We start from the raw sequence: 18562 nt of genomic DNA, 5'->3' as shown, positions 1-18562 counted from the left end.
CACATGATTAGTTGCCAGAAAAGGAGTACCCGTCACCAGCGTCTTTCTGAAAAGATAAATTATTCTCAGTTGGAAGCGCTGGGAGCCGGCGACAAAAACGGCGGAGCGCTGTGAAAATAGGCTGGGTGCAGCCAGCGCACTTTGAAACGTGCAGCGGAAAATTCAGAGCAGAGAGCCACCAGAGACACTCCCACGGAGGAGGGGTTTGCAGTTGAGGGGGGTGGGGCACGCAGGGCACCATACAACACCGACCCAGACAGCAGGCTCGATGGACAGATTGGCAAACACAAGCTAGAATATCTGATGCCCACCAGCAGTAAATCAAGACCAGCAAGAAGGTGTAGGGTCTGCGCACGCAGGGGCCAGCGCTGCTGGTTGCAGCTAAAAAATATTATTTTCTCATCAAAATTCCTTTGTTTTCGCTGTTTTATTGAAGGAAATTATTTTCTGATGTAGGTGTCACTACAACAGAAAATATTAGCTTCAGAGTCAGTGATGTGCTTGAAATGCTTAATTTCACAAAAGGCTCATTATCTCAGCTTCTAGTTTGAAACGTCTGTTTTTGCTGAAACCAACCTATCTAATACTGCTGATAACTAAAGAACGGAAAATGATATCAATAAACTTTTTTTTGCTGATGATACAAGATAGTCTCATCGTTCTTTGGGCGTGTTCTGTGTTTACATAGTAATATCACACAATATTCTGTGGGTCTTGAGAAATCACTGAAAACGCTCTGAAAGGGCTGGCACTGGGAGCATCCGTTTTCCAAAAGTGGCTGGCACTCAATGAGTTAATGAGGGCCCTGGCACTGGAACACCTAAATGGAATGGAACCGTCATTAATGGTATTGGTTACACTTGCTGTACTTCCTGCTTTACTACCTCAAAACAGTTGCTGTGAAATGAGCCCCATTGTTGCTCTTCTCGAGTGTGCATCATCTATGCGTGCATTGAAATTGAGAAGAGACTGTGGGTGTGTGCTGCTGAATTGGAGAGTAGTAAGACTCTGTTTGTGTTGATGTGTCTCAATCCTTCTCTATGTATTTCACCATTAAGCAAGTGTCGACGCTGCCAGTTTAAGGCTGTGCGCTGTGTGACGTGTTGACAGCGTCAGGGCGAGGGTTGTCTCGTCAAAGTGGGCAGAGTGGCCGGGAAAGATAAGAGGAGATAGTGGGTATCTACGGCCAGTGGGTAACCATGGAGACACCATCAAGTACATGACGGAAGACATGTAGCAGGGCATTTATAGGCTGAAAGAAAGAGACGTTTTAAAGTGGACGGCCTCACAAACTACCGCTTCATGAGACATACAGTCACATGGATATGAGAATGTTGGCCTGTATTTTCTCTGGATTCACACGAACAGCAGGAGTGTGAAATCTAATACATCTACCAAAACTTTGATCTGGGATTGGGTTAAAATAGGCTTGAAATATGCTTTCCACTCTTGCAGTATCTTAGCAGCTATGTATAGAGAAACGGCTGCAGGCAGGCTTATTTCAAAGCTGCTCTCCCCACATCAAAAGGAGTCTGGGCTAACCGTTCTAATTTAGCCCTGGGACAAAAGAGGAAATGACACGGGGGGAAAACAGGTGCCCAAGTACACTGAAGATGAACAATTAATGGATGAGTTTTCTCATTAAGAGAATGACAGTGAATGTTATTGGCTCATATGTCATCATCTGGGAATCCATATTAAACCAATACACTTACACATGTTCACACCTTCCATACCTGGGTGGCAGAGGTCCACACAGCGCTGCACAGCAGTTGGTCAATATATTGCCATGGCTGTAGGGGTTATAGTTGTCCTTCCCTCTTTTAGAAGACCACGAACCTTTTATCTGGAGAAGACCACACATTAACGTCATCAGCTAGTTATAACAGAGATGGGTAACTACTTCAAGCATTATCCTGGGAGACAAAAACAGAATATTGTTTTTGTGCCAGAGATTATTACGTTTTGCACACTGTGACTAATCCACTGTGACTAATCCATCGCCCAAAACATCTGTGGCCAGTACGGGGATCGAACCCGCGACCTTGGCGTTATTAGCACCACGCTCTAACCAACTGAGCTAACCGGCCCTGTTGAAATGTGACCCTCATCTGTCTCACTGAGGGGAGTGTGCTCTGCTGCCAGAGCTAATAATGACCATGCCATAGGAGAACAGCAGCATGAAGAGCGAAGGAGGCAAAGGCAGCGAGAGTAGAAGAGTATCATTTATCTCAACATTTCAGCCTCCGTTTTTCTGAAGTTGGGAGTTTTCTTCAGTATTGCTGCCTGTACAGAAGTACAGAGACAGGTTTTGGCTCTTATGTACCCACTTAAATTCAGTCTTGTGAACCTGGAATTGTGATCTGAGGCAGAGGAAACAGACACACTACTGTGTGTGTGTGTGTGTGTGTGTGTGTGTGTGTGTGTGTGTGTGTGTGTGTGTGTGTGTGTGTGTGTGAGAGAGAGAGAGAGAGAGAGAAAGAGAGAGAGAGAGAGGTGGGGAGGTGTAGCACACACACTGGTAGATTACAAAGGACAATTTAAACAACTTGGGGCAAACCCTGTAAACGAATGGATTTACAGTATGCAACTATGCATTACTAAGGCCAATCCAATTGGTATGTGTGAGACTAATCCCTATGTAGTATACACATTTCTATACTTATATCGGTCTATACAGTATACTGTATGTGTGTCCATACTCACATCTTCATTGGTGGTCTGGTTGGAGCTGATCAGGTAGGTATGGAAGCCTGAGAGGCCCACTATGGACCAGACTGAGAAGAAACACACCACCACCTCCAGCACAGTGACCACAAGTCAAGGAACATCTGGCTTTCATCCACCTTTTCATTCAGCAAAGCAGGCGACAATATGACACACACACACACGCTCACACACACACACACGCTCACACACACACACACACACACACACACACACACACACACACACACACACACACACACGGGTGGACCGAGAATGAATGGCGCTCTACCAACAGCTAGCATATTTGACCTATAGCCTGAGGGCTGAACACAATGCTGATCATCATTTCTGCTCCACATAAGCTGCAGAGGATATGGATACTGTACAAGATGCATCCATCCATCGATAGTAATCTTATGATCAATTTGAACAACTATGCTAATATCATAGCAAACATGTAACTATATATTAGGAATAGAATATTTATTATAGATGTAAAATCAGTCATCATCCATGAATAAGAATATGGTCATTATAAAGTCTATTGATTATCACACAGCATATATAGTTAGCACCCGGCTACGTCCTGACTTGTTACTGTGGTCTGAGGTAGAGAAGATAGTTTATTTTATCGAACTCACAGTCCCCTGGGAAGATCGAGTTGAGGAGGCTTATGAGCGCAAGAAAGCTAGGTATGCTGAAATGGCAGCAGAGGCAGAGCAGCGAGGTTGGCGGGCTCGAGTGTGGCCTGTAGAGGTGGGCTGCCGTGGTTTTGTGGCAAAGTCCGTTATTGCCCTACTAACTTGGGCATTCGGTTACCGGTTAGCAACATGTCTCAGGCAGCAGAACGAGCAAGTGAATGGCTGTGGCTAAGGAGGAAATATGCTAGCTGGGGAGCTCACTAAGGTAAGATTGATGGTTTGTTGTTGGTCATGATTGACGGTCCGCATCAACAGGGCTGAATCATTGACAGTGGTGGTGTAGTTAGGAATGTCATACCGAACCGACCTGGATAGCTAGGCTTAGATAGTGAGGTAATATGCAGTTGTGCGGTGGTAGCATGGAGGGGTTTCCAGGACACTGGATTACACCGTTAAGCCTTCTTGAGGTGTCGTGGGCCTAACTTAACGAAACATCGGTGAAGGAAGGTGCCCACTTGAAAACCCCAATGACATGCTTCATACTGCTGTTGGCTAGGGTAGGTAACTGGTGATTTGTGTCTTGTTTATTAGTTTGTTAGCCTGGCTCCTCCAGTCTGCATGTCCAAGTGTCCGTGGGCAAGATACTGAACCCCAAATTACTCCCGATGGCTGTGCCAGCACCCTGCGTGGTACAGTAGCTTGCCACTATGGGTGTATGAATGGGTGAATGTACCTACTCATTTGTAAAGCGCTTTGGATAAAAGCGCCATATAAATGTGGGCCATTTACCATCATTACAGACAACATACAGTACAAAGATAAGCGTGTAGGAGACAGGCTGAGAGACAGTCTGCTCATAAGTCCATTCATCACTCTGCACAACAGCATTTGGAAAATCAAAACGTGACCTCACTCAGCTTTGCTCTCTCTTAACCTACCTCTTCTTTTTCTCTCTTCACAATCTCTCCCTCCTTAGCAAGGACAAAGCATGTCATCATTTCACCTACTATAAACAACAAAGCATGTCATCATTTCACCTACTATAAACAACAAAGCATGTCATCATTTCACCTACTATAAACAACAAAGCATGTCATCATCATTTCACCTACTATAAATGACTGCTGCGATGCTATCGACTCTAATTCTCCTTTATTAAGGCTCTGTAGGACACTGCCGCCGTTATCAGCTTGGCTCTGCACTCATTTCTATACCAGAATAATGGTTATCTTGCTCAGCCATAGAGAGAAAGAGAGAGAGAGAGAGAGAGAGAGAGAGAGAGAAAGAGAGAGAGACATTTCCCTGTGCTTTCAATTTAATTTGCGACTCAGAGAAATAGTCTGTTGGGGAGATGACATTAAAATTGTGATATACTGTAGGTTCACTGCCTCCTACCTCAATTGCCTGGTTTTATAGCTAAAAGCTGAGGTTAAATAGCATGGCCCCCGAACATTACTGAAATGTCAAAATAAAAGGTTTTGACTGGTGTAAATTTGGCTCATTGATGCCGTGTTGAATAAGCTGATTTATAGTTTATTTGTAACAGGTGTAGCTTAAGGCGCCGTGTACACACTCTGCATCTATCACACACGCAATCACACATGCAGATCAAATGGCACTCGCACATCACTGCTGAAGAGGGAGGTGAGATGAAATCAAAGAAAGATTGAACCAATAGACCGGGACAGAGAGGGGAGCTGCCTTGCATGCTGTGTAAGCCTGATAGAACAGGACTAATAATCAGGCACAAAGCATAAAATGGCCACAGGGCAATAGATGGATGGAAAGGCTTTGAAAAGGTGTCGTCTGAATGAGTTGTGACCCATGAGCCCTTGTTGTGACCCATGAGCCCTTGCCGTCAGCACTTGTCTGTGTCAAGTATAGTATTAACACTGTAGTGGCATTGCCACACACGGCCCGTTTCTCTGTGCAGGCTGTGGACTTACAGGCGGGAATCACTAGGCACCTCACGATTCGATTCAGAGGGCTATGATGTGATGATCAATGGTTATCCATGCATCTTGATGCAGGCGTCGTGTTATGCAACTATTTCATTAAAAATATTTTTTTATCCTTATAGAAAGGTTTCCCCTCAATTCTGACGCACACAATACTATGGCAGTGTGTTTATGTGGACAGACACAGCCCCAGGTGTTAAGACATTGTTTTGTTGTGTTCTGTGTTTATGTGGTCGAGTGAGCTTGACAATACATGGGGAGAGCGCCAGAAAACCGTTGAAACACAGGGATTAAACTTTTTTTCTGATAGTTTCAGAGCGGTTATGTTATAAAGGCACAAATAAACACACACCTACCTCCAAACCATGGAGATATAAGGTCCAAACAGCTGTTTGGAGAGTTCTGGGAAGGTGCTGCACTTCCTTGTTTAGTCCGCTCTGACTCCAATGTGCTGAGCTGATCCCTCTGAGAACATCTTAGCGATGCTATTGGCTGGGCTGTTGCCCTGTGAGCGATGTTATTGGCTGGGCCCCCTGTGGGAGCTCTACAATGCCTCCGCCTGAAAACATCCCGGCCACAGCCAAACAAATGTAAATAGCACCAAAATCAGGCAGGGGGGCAGCGTCTGTCCATAAACACACTGCCACAGTATTGTGTGTGAGAGAATTTATGTTTTTGAAGGGAAACTTTCTATAAGGATAAAATAAATATTTTTTAAATTAAATCGTTGCCTACTATACCTTTAAGGCCCAATTATGCTCAACGTTAAATACAGATATGCATACGGACGGAGCTTTCTGTCCATACTCAATGGAGCAGTACCACACACACACTCACACATCTGACTCTCTACTGCCCACTAGTGGCTGTATTGCTTAACATGATACCAACGTGAAAGACGCATAGAATTATGTGGGCAGTGACATTTACATCGTTTGGAATGGACTCATTTATTTTTAAAATGTGAATGTCGTCCAGATTACGGAGCAGCCGGACAGACAGAGCAGAGCTTTTCCTCACAGTGCAGAAAGTGTCACAGTCTGTTGTGCGGTGGACATTTCTACAGGCTGCAACATTAAACAAACGCACAATTAAATGACACAGTTTCAGTTCGTTCAAGTGAATTTCACTTTAAGTTAAGTTATCCTTTATTTATCCCCATGGGGAAATTAATCCTCTGCATTTGACCCATCCTCTAGTACCTAGTTCCTCATTGCGCGGCTCGCGAGACGCTGGCGGCTCTCGAAGCTTTAGTTGGCGGCTCTAAGAAATTGAAAAAAAAAATATATATATATATTTTTTTTTTCCCCCTGCTCTCCCCAAAATTTCAATAAACCTTTATGGCATATTATTACAATACAACAATACTGGTGTTGACAGTAATAGAAGGTCCCAAATCATTCAAAACAATAAGCATTTTGCTTTTAGGAGTATTGTGCCAGCGTGCAGCGCTGTTCCAAAACGTGTCAACGTGTGTCGTTGCCTGGGAAACGCACATACCATAATACAACTGTTCGCATCGCATCCCATAATAGTATGATGATACTTGGGATGCCATTGCGAACATAGATGTGAACAGGTTAGCTAAAACTTCAGCGTCACCAGCGACGGCTCCCACCGTTGCGGTCGGGGTACGTTTCGAAATCCCTCCAGGCCTGAAAGACTTTCTAGGGGAAACTGGTATATATATGTGTGTGTGTGTGTGTGTGTGTGTGTGTGTGTGTGTGTGTGTGTGTGTGTGGAAAACAATAAAACAAAAAAATGGTAGGCAGATGTGCTTGGTTGGGGTGGCTTTTGGTGTTTTGCGGTAAAAGTGGCTCTCCTATTGACTTTGTCCTGCCAGTGCGGCTCTCATCGAAGAAATAGTGAGGATCACTGCTCTAGTAGGAACCTTCCTAGAACTAGGAGCAATGGACAGGCGCAGTGCAGCGCCCGGGGACCAACTCCAGTTCTTTTTGCCATTGCCTTGGTCAGAGGCACTGACAGGAGTATTAACCCTAACATACTGTACATGTCTTTGATGGAGGGAGGAAACCGGAGCACCCGGAGAAAACCCACACGAACACAGGGAAAACATGCAAACTCCACTTGTTTCAATGAAGCAGCTCCGTTTGAGTGAAGCTGCTGCAGTATTTCTGCCGTCTGTCTGTCAGTTCTTTTGAACCCTCACTTATGCGTCAGTTATTTTAAATCAGAGGACGCATCACTCCATGGAAAGATCTCTGCTTTCATCATCATTGCAGCAGCGCTAGTCTCTGAGTGACGGCATAGAAAGTTAACAACTTCACGTTCGTCTCGCAAAGGTAATTATTGAGTCATTAAATAAAAAAATGCTTGCCAGCACTGTGTTTTTTGAAGATGAACTACAAGATACATGTATTGGATGACTTAAGCATGTGCGTGCTGTAGACTGTCCAGGTGCTGCACTGCCCTCGCAGTTTTTCGTTCTGTCAACATCACGTTATTAAAAAAATATATATATACGGTACATTTGTGAATTGATTCAGAATCGTCCATGTCAGCATCGCCATGCAACTAATCGACCCCCCCAAATAATTAAGTGGTAAGAGAACAGAAAAACAGGAATTTGTGTTAGAAAGTAATGGGCAATGCCGCCCATCCCTGAATGGTATTAAAGGGAGGTGGTAGACAGTGTTGGGGGTAACTCATTACAAAAGTAACATATTACTTTTAGCAGTAACTCAGTAATATAACTTATTACTTATAGGATTTCAGTAATAAGTAACCAGTAAGTAAGTAACCAGTAAGTAAGTAACCAGTAAGTAACCAGTTACTTTGTCAAGTAACTCAAGTTACAAATTGAGTTACATTTTATTAAATCAAAGCAGATATTTATATATCTTTATATTTATATATCCACTATAGATGACAATAACAAAGGAAAAGGATAACATTTAGAATTGTGGATTGTTTACACTGACTTCAAGGCGGTTGAAATTATTTTTCGGGATGGTTCCGGGGCGGCCATGTCATTCTGAAGCTGCTGTTGTTTTGGTAAAAGTAATCCAAAAAAGTAGTGTAATAAGTAACGAGTTACTCTCACACAGACAGTAATATTGTAAAGTAACATTACTTTCAAATGAAAGTAACTACCGTAGTAATATGTAGTATATTACATTTTGAAAGTAACTTGCCCAACACTGGTGGTAGAGGGTCCGGGACACAAAAACCAAAGACAAACACACAAGCAATCAAGCAATAACTTTCACAAAAACATACAATGCAAAGACATTGGTGAAAGGATATCTGGCAGGACTATCTTTGAGTGCGCTGAGGAACCCAGTTTGATGGGAGCCTGTGGAGAGAGAAAAAGCAGTTTACAACTCCTCTGTATATTTGTTTGTCATGGCGTACACACCAACTCACACAATTGTACATAATTATCACCATTCAACAATTATACCCTCGAATGTAGAAGCTTGTAACATACATTGGGCATCACACACACACACACACACACACACACTGTCTGGAGCTATTACCTGCTGAGGACTATTTCTTGGTTTATGTCTAAAGGTCGTTTTAGATTGGCCTAAAACCCACTAATATCCACAAACTACCACCTTTTTCTTTGGTCTAAAAGTTACAAAGCCGTTAGTGACAGTTACAAAACCATTAGTGACAGTTACAAAGCTGTTAGTGACAGTTACAAAGCCGTTAGTGACAGTTACAAAGCCGTTAGTGACAGCCGATTACAGTCTAATCAGTCGTCTAATCATTAGACAACCCTCCAACCTACACAGCTTTTTATCGGATCAGCTGTGAACGGCAGGCAACATAAATAGCACACCCACCCTAAACGCTATTTTTCACCCCTTCAGAACGGACGTCAGTGCTTCCCACAGGTTGAAACCCGACTTTCTTAAGGGGAGACTTTGCTGATTATTGACCCACTTTGTATCATCATAATCTCGGCAATATTAAGCAGATGGGCAGTGTTTACCTTCTCTATATGTTTTCCACATGGATAAATATCCTCCCTTTGTCTGCCTGCAGACACTCTGCCCCGGCCAGCTGCAAGTCATTAAGGCTGGTTAAGGCTCTCCATGTGATTCTCCAAGGATGTGCGCATACTTGAAAAATAAAAATAAACAATAACAGCCGCCCTCGACAGCCCTGAGAGCAGAATCCGTATCTCGAGCAGAGCTTCCGCTAGCTAGACAGTCTGCCTTTAATTGCCATTCCAATTTCACTACCACCTGTGATGAGGACAGAGCCTGAGAGAGAGAGACACCTGTGATGAGGAGGACAGAGCCAGGGAGAGAGACACCTGTGCTGAGGAGGACAGAGCCAGGGAGAGAGAGACACCTGTGATGAGGAGGACAGAGCCAGGGAGAGAGAGACACCTGTGATGAGGAGGACAGAGCCAGGGAGAGAGACACCTGTGCTGAGGAGGACAGAGCCAGGGAGAGAGAGACACCTGTGATGAGGAGGACAGAGCCAGGGAGAGAGAGACACCTGTGCTGAGGAGGACAGAGCCAGGGAGAGAGAGACACCTGTGATGAGGAGGACAGAGCCAGGGAGAGAGAGACACCTGTGATGAGGAGGACAGAGCCAGGGAGAGAGAGACACCTGTGATGAGGAGGACAGAGCCAGGGAGAGAGAGACACCTGTGATGAGGAGGACAGAGCCAGGGAGAGAGAGACACCTGTGATGAGGAGGACAGAGCCAGGGAGAGAGAGACACCTGTGATGAGGAGGACAGAGCCAGGGAGAGAGAGACACCTGTGATGAGGAGGACAGAGCCAGGGAGAGAGAGACACCTGTGATGAGGAGGACAGAGCCAGGGAGAGAGAGACACCTGTGATGAGGAGGACAGAGCCAGGGAGAGAGAGACACCTGTGATGAGGAGGACAGAGCCAGGGAGAGAGAGACACCTGTGATGAGGAGGACAGAGCCAGGGAGAGAGAGACACCTGTGCTGAGGAGGACAGAGCCAGGGAGAGAGACACCTGTGCTGAGGAGGACAGAGCCAGGGAGAGAGAGACACCTGTGCTGAGGAGGACAGAGCCAGGGAGAGAGAGACACCTGTGCTGAGGAGGACAGAGCCAGGGAGAGAGAGACACCTGTGCTGAGGAGGACAGAGCCAGGGAGAGAGAGACACCTGTGCTGAGGAGGACAGCGCCAGGGAGAGAGAGACACCTGTGATGAGGAGGACAGAGCCAGGGAGAGAGAGACACCTGTGATGAGGAGGACAGAGCCAGGGAGAGAGAGACACCTGTGATGAGGAGGACAGAGCCAGGGAGAGAGAGACACCTGTGATGAGGAGGACAGAGCCAGGGAGAGAGAGACACCGTTCAATCCAATAGGTTTGTGCAGGCAAGCTCAACACAGCTGGAGACATCTCTGTGGAGTTATTCTGTCTTTTGTTTTTTTTACAGCTGCACAAAAAGCAACAGACTGGCAATCAGTGTTACACTGGAGAAATGATACAGGCGGGGGGGGTTGAGTGTGATTACAGCACTAAAAGTACACACTAGTCTAGTGCACTGGTTCTCAAAGTGGGGTCGGGGGACCCCCAGGGGTCCTTCCAGGGGGGTCCCCAGCAAAAAGGGGAATAATTTATTTTCACTATAATTCCATCCATAAGTAACACAATGACAGAATGTATGACTATTTTATTTTGGTAATGGGTTTCAAACACGTTCTGCAATAAAACATCTAAAAGCAAATATGGGGGACCCTGGGACAAAATCTTATCAAATGGGGCCCGTGGTCTAATTTGTATCAGTTTAGCGGTCCTGAGAACCACTGGTCTAGTGAAATGAAACCTCCTTTGTTTAATGGCATTGGTTCATGGCAGGAGGTTTAACACTATGGTATGGAGGGGTGTCCAAAAAAATCGATTCTTATGTTCCACCTACCTACCTTTGTCTTACGTTTGCCTTTGTGTGTACTACTGTGTTATTATTGTATTATTATTTTATTGCAAATAAAAAAATACATAATCTATAGGCGACTATCAAAGCCCAAAAATTAGTCGCCGAGAGGCTAATAGGGGGACTGACCTGGGCCGACGCGCTGGCTGTCGAGGACAAAAAATCACTGATCCAAAGAAAGTTACGTTTTGCAGATTTATTGCAGGTGAACATACAGCGTGAAACATCCATAAATTGCATCCAAAAACAGCGATCTAGGCAACGTAAACGATAGCGTTCAGCAAAAGTGAGACTTCCCCCTCTTTACCCTCTCTCCATTCACAAAACCAAAGCAAACAGGCAAACAGCTGATTATTACTATGAACCGTCCCACCAATACCACGTCACCCAAATCCCCGTATGTGACAGTGACAGGTGACTCAAATCCCCGTATGTGACCAACAATATATCATACAGTAATAACACACAATCATACCTAGCTCCTACATAATCTTATACACTTTATTCTGCTTTCATGCCATCATTTGCTACACCGCCTTTCTTAACACAGCGGACTGGAGTAGATCCTGAAATCCCCCTATGTACTGAATTGACAAACGATTTTGAATCGGGAATCGATTGAGTTGAATTGTGACCCCAGGAATCGGAATCAAATCAAATCATGAGATACCGAAAGATTCACATTTTCACACCCCCAATGGTATGCTCTCAGCATGAAAAGCTAAGTAAGTCGTTGTGATGTTCTGACTTGGTCTGAGCCCTGTGCATGAGTGTCAAACATACGGCCCAGGGGCCAGAACCGGCCCACCAAAGGGTCCAATCCGGCCCACAGGATGACTTTGCAAAGTGTAAAAACTGCACTGAGAAGTCCATTCCAATTTTTCAAGCTTGGGATTTGACACCTAATATTGATGCACTTGTGAGGGCTAAGAGGTGCCATGATTCAGGAGCAAGTTACAATATTAAGTAGCCTATTCATGTTTTCTGTATTCATTACTAAATAAATGGTAGACTATTTTCCATGCCCTTCAATACACTAAATTTGATATGATAAGCCTATGGTATTTTTAGGTTATTCTGCATTGATTTTCTTTGTCTGGCCCACTTGAGACCAAATTGGGTCCCATGTGGCCATGGACTAAGTTTGACACCACTGCTGTGCAGGAAAAAAGAAAAGAATCCAAGTTGCTGTGATACCCTATCTTCAAAGTGAACTGCAAGAGACAAAAACAATGCTGCATAGTTAAAACCAGAGTGCGTATATAGAAGAGTCGGGACATCTCCATTCACTCCAATTTTTACTCTCAAGAGTTCCAGGAAGGTTCTGGATTAAGCAGCACTGTCGAGTTGCAGCAAAATGGACAGTTTGTGTTGTACTTTGAAAGTTTTTTTTTATTTTTATCAAATTGTACATTATCAGCTTTATTTTAGCATTCAAAAGTAGCGCCCTTCCTAACCCCTTCCTGGCTGTTCATTGGCTAATGAGTCACGCATTTTGGTCCTCCGCTGACACCACTCTCTCTCTAAATTGCTCTGGGAAAAAGCAAAGAAAGAAAGAAGAAAATACTCCAAAGAGAGGACGACCAATCTGTGCCACAATTTCCTACCAGCTAATTTGAGCCCCACTTTCTTCCCCCGGTGCAGCGTTCAGCCACCTACTGTCTCACACGCACGCACGCGCACACACACACACACACACACACACACACACACACACACAAAATGTACACAAAAATGATGGCAAGCAAAAGTAGACTGCCTGCTCCCAGCAGGAAAAATGGTAACACGCCAGAACGCTGCAGCTTTTCACAACGCCCACTTACAGCCTGCTGGCTGCAAACACACAAAGAGTACTGCCAGGCGTGTGTGTGATGCCTGAGCGTGTGTGTGTGTGTGTGTGATGCCTGAGCGTGTATGTGTGTGTGTGATGCCTGAGCGTGTGTGTGTGTGTGTGTGATGCCTGAGCGTGTGTGCCCCCTCCCAAAATCACTTACGTAAAATGACGTGTGTTATGACGAAGGCGAAGATGAAGATGGTGAGGAAGGAGAGGGACAGGATGAACATGTAGAAGAAACGGTAGTTCCTCCTTCCCACGCAGTTCCCCACCCAGGGACAGTGGTGGTCAAAACGCTCTGCAGAGGGGGAGAGAGACAGAGAGAGAGACAGACAGAGAGGGAATGAGAGAGAGAGAGACAAAGAGAGAGACAGACGGAGAGAGAGAGAAACAGAGAGAGAGATACAGAGAAAGATCAACTCACTGCTATATTCTGAATACAGAGAGTGGTGGCGCTTTGAGTAGTAAAGATACAATTAGCCATGTAGAAATCAATAACAGATAGCACTCACTTTTAACAGGGGAAACACAAATGGTTCCCACCTAAGATGACAGCAGATTAGGTGTGGTCTGTCGTATTTTCAACCCTCTGCACATAGGCGCGCACGCACGCGTGTGCTGAGTCCAGGGCTGTGATTAGTGATTACAATAGATCCATTATCATTATCAACCCACTTTAGATATGAAATGACAGGCAAAGTCTTGGCAGAGTGAGTCTTAGTATAATAAGCTACTTTTTCACAGTGCAAAGTGCCTACTTATAATAAACTAGCTATTAGAGTTACTGGCTGATGTGTACGGCTACAAAAACTCCCATTGTCACAGTGGCATTGTTGGAAGTTGAGAGGGTGAGAGAAGCACTTGGCTAGGTCAAGAGATAACCCTCCTCCACAGCCGGACCTCCATTTGAGGATGTTCAGGACGTTTCAGAAATTGCAAATGAAGAGCAGATAGAGGTGATCAAGGCTGTGGTGCATCCAAGTGTTGCCTTCCAGAGAAGTCCTACAGCTGAGAATGTCTGGGGCTTTCCAACGTGTCAACACTGACACAAGGCCGTCAGCCACCCGGCCAAGAGAGCGAAGAACAAAGAGTTACTGTACGCCAGAGGATCCTCATTCATCTGAACCTCCGTGGAGGAGAGGCTGTTGAAGTGAAGGAAATATCTGACTGGAATTTACAAATGATGCTTAGAAATAAATACAGCACTGCAACTTATTCAAAATGCAAAACATGCATTCCTGATGCGTGCTGAAGCATTCGACTTCTGACTTTTAAATGCAAATTAGTGACTGGTATTGTTTTCCAAGCCTGTGAGGCCCACTCCAGGTCAGGACACCAAGCATTTCACTGATTACTCCAAGACTGGAGGGCCCATGGTTAGTATGGTTATGAAATCAGCCCGACTCCATAAGCCTACGAGAACTGTGAGAGCTGTCTGCTAGCGGCACAGGGCGCTAGCTACAGTACTTAACTAATGAATGAGTCATTATGTGTGTAGTGAGGCGAGATGACCTGCTTCAGCTTGAGCGAAAGGTGGTGGGGAAAGGCAGCTTCATGCCAGAGAGGACGAGAGGGGTGTCAGTGATACTGCAAGACTGACGCCTCATGACGCACACTTACTGCTACTCCAACCACATTAACAGCCTACAGCAGTGGACATCAATACTGAGTGAGTGGTCTACAAGAGAAGAGAAGAGACACTTTTGATTTTCTGTTTCCCTTATACTCTTACCATGCCTTTCACTGCTATATATATTGCCCTTTTTTTGTTAGATCTCTACCTTTTTTTGCATACCTCCATTCATACATGTCTACTTAAAGCCACATTCAGCAACTTTTCCAAGTTTTGCTATTGGAGAAACTGCGTCCTCTGCGTGCAATAGTATCGATAACGATATCGCTGTTCAAAGTCAACAAAACACAGTGCCAGAAAGCTCTATGTACATGTTGTGACATCGGGTACTCACCACGTGATGAAATAATAATCCATAGTTCTGTGAAACATAATTTTCGTATCAAATCCGAATCGAGTTACTTCCTGGTTTCCAGGAACACAACGCTGTCGCTGTAGAGCGCATGCGCGCATCTTGCCACGGGACGTGGCAGACAAACTGCTTAGTCCCAGGGCTGGCCAATGGAGGGCGGTGTGGGATAAATAAAGGCGAGAGTCTCCCTATTACAAGTCAATCTACCATGTCCTATGATTAAAAAGATCTTATATTACAGTAAAAAATTTCAAAAAATTTACTGATTGGGGCTTTAATGTCTGAGTGCTTGAATTGTATTTGAGTGTATTTTTATAACCCCCTTTTTCCTATATCCTTATAGGCAGTAGTGGAGGATACACCGGGGCAGAGGGTGCGCCCGCCCCGGGCCCACTCCACAGTGGGCCCCCATACTTTTTTTTGTTTTGCAGGCCAGGCCAGGCCAGGCCACCGGGCATCGGCCCGACGTGCCCGATTATGCAGTCCGCGCCTGTCTGTGTGTGAGAGAGAGAGGGAGACAGGGGCAGACAGGGTGCTGTCTGTGACAGCCTGTCGCTGTCCATCTGCGGTGGTGCTGAACCGAGGGCTGTGCCTCGGTGCTGAAACATCTGAAGAGGCCTGGCTGGCAACCTGTGTTTTTCTTTTTCTTCTTCAGAACAAGCTTGTCTGTAAAGTGGCTTCACTGTAGGCTTTCTTGGACATAATATTACTTGGCTCAATGAGTGGCAAATTGTGTTTTTCGGATATAGGGGCTATCAGCTATTTTACAGTTGTGACTTAAAATGACTTTATTTAATAAAGTCAGTGGTGTGAGTGTGAGAGGAATTCAATCAATAGACAATAACATTGGTGTGTTTAAAATTAGATATTCCACTAAATATGGCTACAACAGATTCAAACATGCAAAAAAGGCCAATTTTTCTTCGTGGGCCCCCCTAAAAGCTTCGCCCCCTCTGGGCTGATAGGGTCGCTCCGCCCCTGCTTATACACTATTTTTCTTTTGATGTATGCAATTACTACTTTCTGATGCAATGACCCGTTTTCCCCACAGGAATCATTAAAGTTTAATCTAATCTACTATTCTGTAATTTAATGAAACATCTAAACTTAGCTATTAATTAAAATCGAACCTAAAATAACCCCACAACTCCCTGCCCACACACAAACAACATTTACACATCTCATGTATAATGGCCATTCAGATATAAGACCATATTATACCTATTCTACCGCTGCAGCTGTACATATTGTAGAGGAGAGAGAAAAATACACAAAGACAGAGGAGTTTGTGTGTATATCATGCAGCTGTACTCCTAGGCTATACGTTTCCCCTATCGCTCCCAGACGGATATCCCTCTTACAAATCATTAAAGTGACTTTACCATATTTGCTATCCTCCAAGCATACGGGGAGCCCCTATCATTCTGATGTCCCTGCTGCTAAGTTATTGAAACGCCTGTTAGCCCCCTGCCATCCACAGCAGCAGAGGGAGACAGAGACGCAGAGAGGCACTCACTCATGCCACCTTTTCACTGCCGATTCTAACTTCCACTTCCACCACGACCAGGTAACAATCCCATATGTTGCTATTACTATTACTGATCATTCCAGGCTGAGAGCCCATGTTGGGAGTGACTGGGCAAACACCATTGAGATAAAAGTCAAATTTTCTCTTTTAGAAAGACATAACGGCGCGGCTGTAGCTCAGGAGGCAGAGCGGGTCGTCCACTAATCGCTTTGGATAAAAGAGGTCGGTGGTTCGATTCCCGGCTCCTCCAGTCTGCATGTCGAAGTGTCCTTGGGCAAGACACTGAACCCCAAATTGCTCCCGTTGATGTGCCAGCACCCTGCGTGGTAACCTGCCGCCATCGGTGTATGAATGGGTGAATGTAACCTACTGACTGTAAAGCGCTTTGGATAAAAGCGCTATATAAATGCAGGACAGGACAGGACAGATAACATTTCTGCAATTTTTATTATTATTATTTTTAATGGGGAAATTCCATTTTAGCCTCTTGTATACTGCTAATGACCTGACACCCTATTGGATGAATCAGCATGTTTGTAAACAAACGGATTGGCTATACTTCCGGGTGCAACTGCCGTTCGTTTTAAACAGCAGTCAGTTCATGGTGAAACCATGCCCTCTCTTACTCCTCTCTTACTAGGCCTACTCCTTCATACTTTAAGCTAGACACTCCATTCAAACTTCACCACTTTTAGGACTCTATCACCATAATTCAGCATTCATTTATCTTTTGTACTGTTTGAGAAATCGCAGTTTAGGTTTTATACTTTTTTCAACCTTTATAATGGGACCCTATGGAGCCAGCCTTGTACTCTTTTTTTTTTTTACTAAATTCACACATTTTAAAACTGCGACAGTTCACACAACCTCAACACTACATACATATATTATACATCAGACCCTTTAGCTACTTCTGCTCTCATCCACAATGTCAAAATATAAGCGATGTGATGTATAATTTTTGAGATATGAATGTTTGTTTGTTGCAGCTTTTCAGCATTATTTCATACTAGGTTCTGCTGTAGTGGCACCCAGAAGGACTTTATTGTTGTCATGATGTCATGCTGATTCGTCCTACACAAGTAGTGGTACATCGGTAATGATGAGAAACTACAGCTGAGCTGGAGTTGCATCCTGAACCCTGGACTCACTGTTTCCAGATTTGGCCGTGGGCGGTGATACACAAACCTGGGGCTTTTTAAGAGTAAGCTAGGAAGAAAAGAGAAACGAGTTGAACCTGACATTAGTCACTGGAGCGTACCACTTGTGTGTACCCACCTGCAGCATGGAGGACAGTCCAACTATCTGTTCCTCCTTCTCCACTTCCTCCCATCTGCCTGGGCCTTTGGTTGCACTTGTCATCTAAACAAGATTTCTGAGATCTGATAACTAAAGTTTTCACAAGATCACATTTCTGTATGTCCACAGTTGGCCTGAACATGTCTGCATAATATGTCCCCTGTCGCTGTGCTTATTTAAATCTGTGTCTGCATTCATTACTTTTCCTGGTTTCCCTCTGCTCACACTCAGTGTCGCAGTGGTAACGTTGTTGCCTCACAGCTAGAAGGTCCTGGGTTCGATTCCTGCATGGGACGCTGAGGGTGCCTCCCCCTCCCCCCATGTCTTCAGTGCCTATGGCCCAGGTGGGCTATCTCAGTATCTCGTCAAAAGGGCCTTTCTGTGTGCAGTTTGCATGTTCTCCCCGTGCTCTCCTGGGGTTCCTCCATACAAGATCGATATGGACCCCCACTAAAAACATGCAGAAGATCGTCACCTGACCAGCGACGACGATGACTGAAGACAGTCCCCGGGCGCTGTACACTAAAAAAAGCTGCCCACTGCTGCCCCCCAAGGAAGGACATGCCTCGATGGGATAAATGCAGAGACTAAAATTTCACAGTCAGTGTGTAGCTGCCTGCCAGTCAGTGTGTGTAGCTGTCTGCCAGTCAGTGTGTAGCTGCCTGCCAGTCAGTGTGTGTAGCTGCCTGCCAGTCAGTGTGTGTAGCTGT

The 18562-nt window shown here is 44.9% G+C and overlaps 1 protein-coding gene across 2 annotated transcripts in view; it reads right to left on the bottom strand.

Moving 5' to 3' along the window:
* Window positions 1–18562, bottom strand: part of LOC310773672 (palmitoyltransferase ZDHHC14-like) — a 122389-nt gene that overhangs the window by 19589 nt on the left and 84238 nt on the right. For both annotated transcript variants that reach the window (XM_083633595.1, XM_083633596.1), the window contains exons 5-8: window positions 13201–13338; window positions 8576–8624; window positions 2707–2809; window positions 1737–1846 (exon numbers count right to left, since the gene is read on the bottom strand). In XM_083633595.1, the coding sequence (XP_083489721.1) occupies window positions 1737–1846; window positions 2707–2809; window positions 8576–8624; window positions 13201–13338 (400 nt within the window). The remainder of the gene's footprint in view (window positions 1–1736; window positions 1847–2706; window positions 2810–8575; window positions 8625–13200; window positions 13339–18562) is intronic.

The sequence above is a fragment of the Poromitra crassiceps genome, assembly GCF_964638095.1.
Source record: "Poromitra crassiceps genome assembly, chromosome: 3".
Lineage (NCBI taxonomy): Eukaryota > Metazoa > Chordata > Actinopteri > Beryciformes > Melamphaidae > Poromitra > Poromitra crassiceps.
This window is presented reverse-complemented; position numbering and strand designations above follow the sequence as displayed.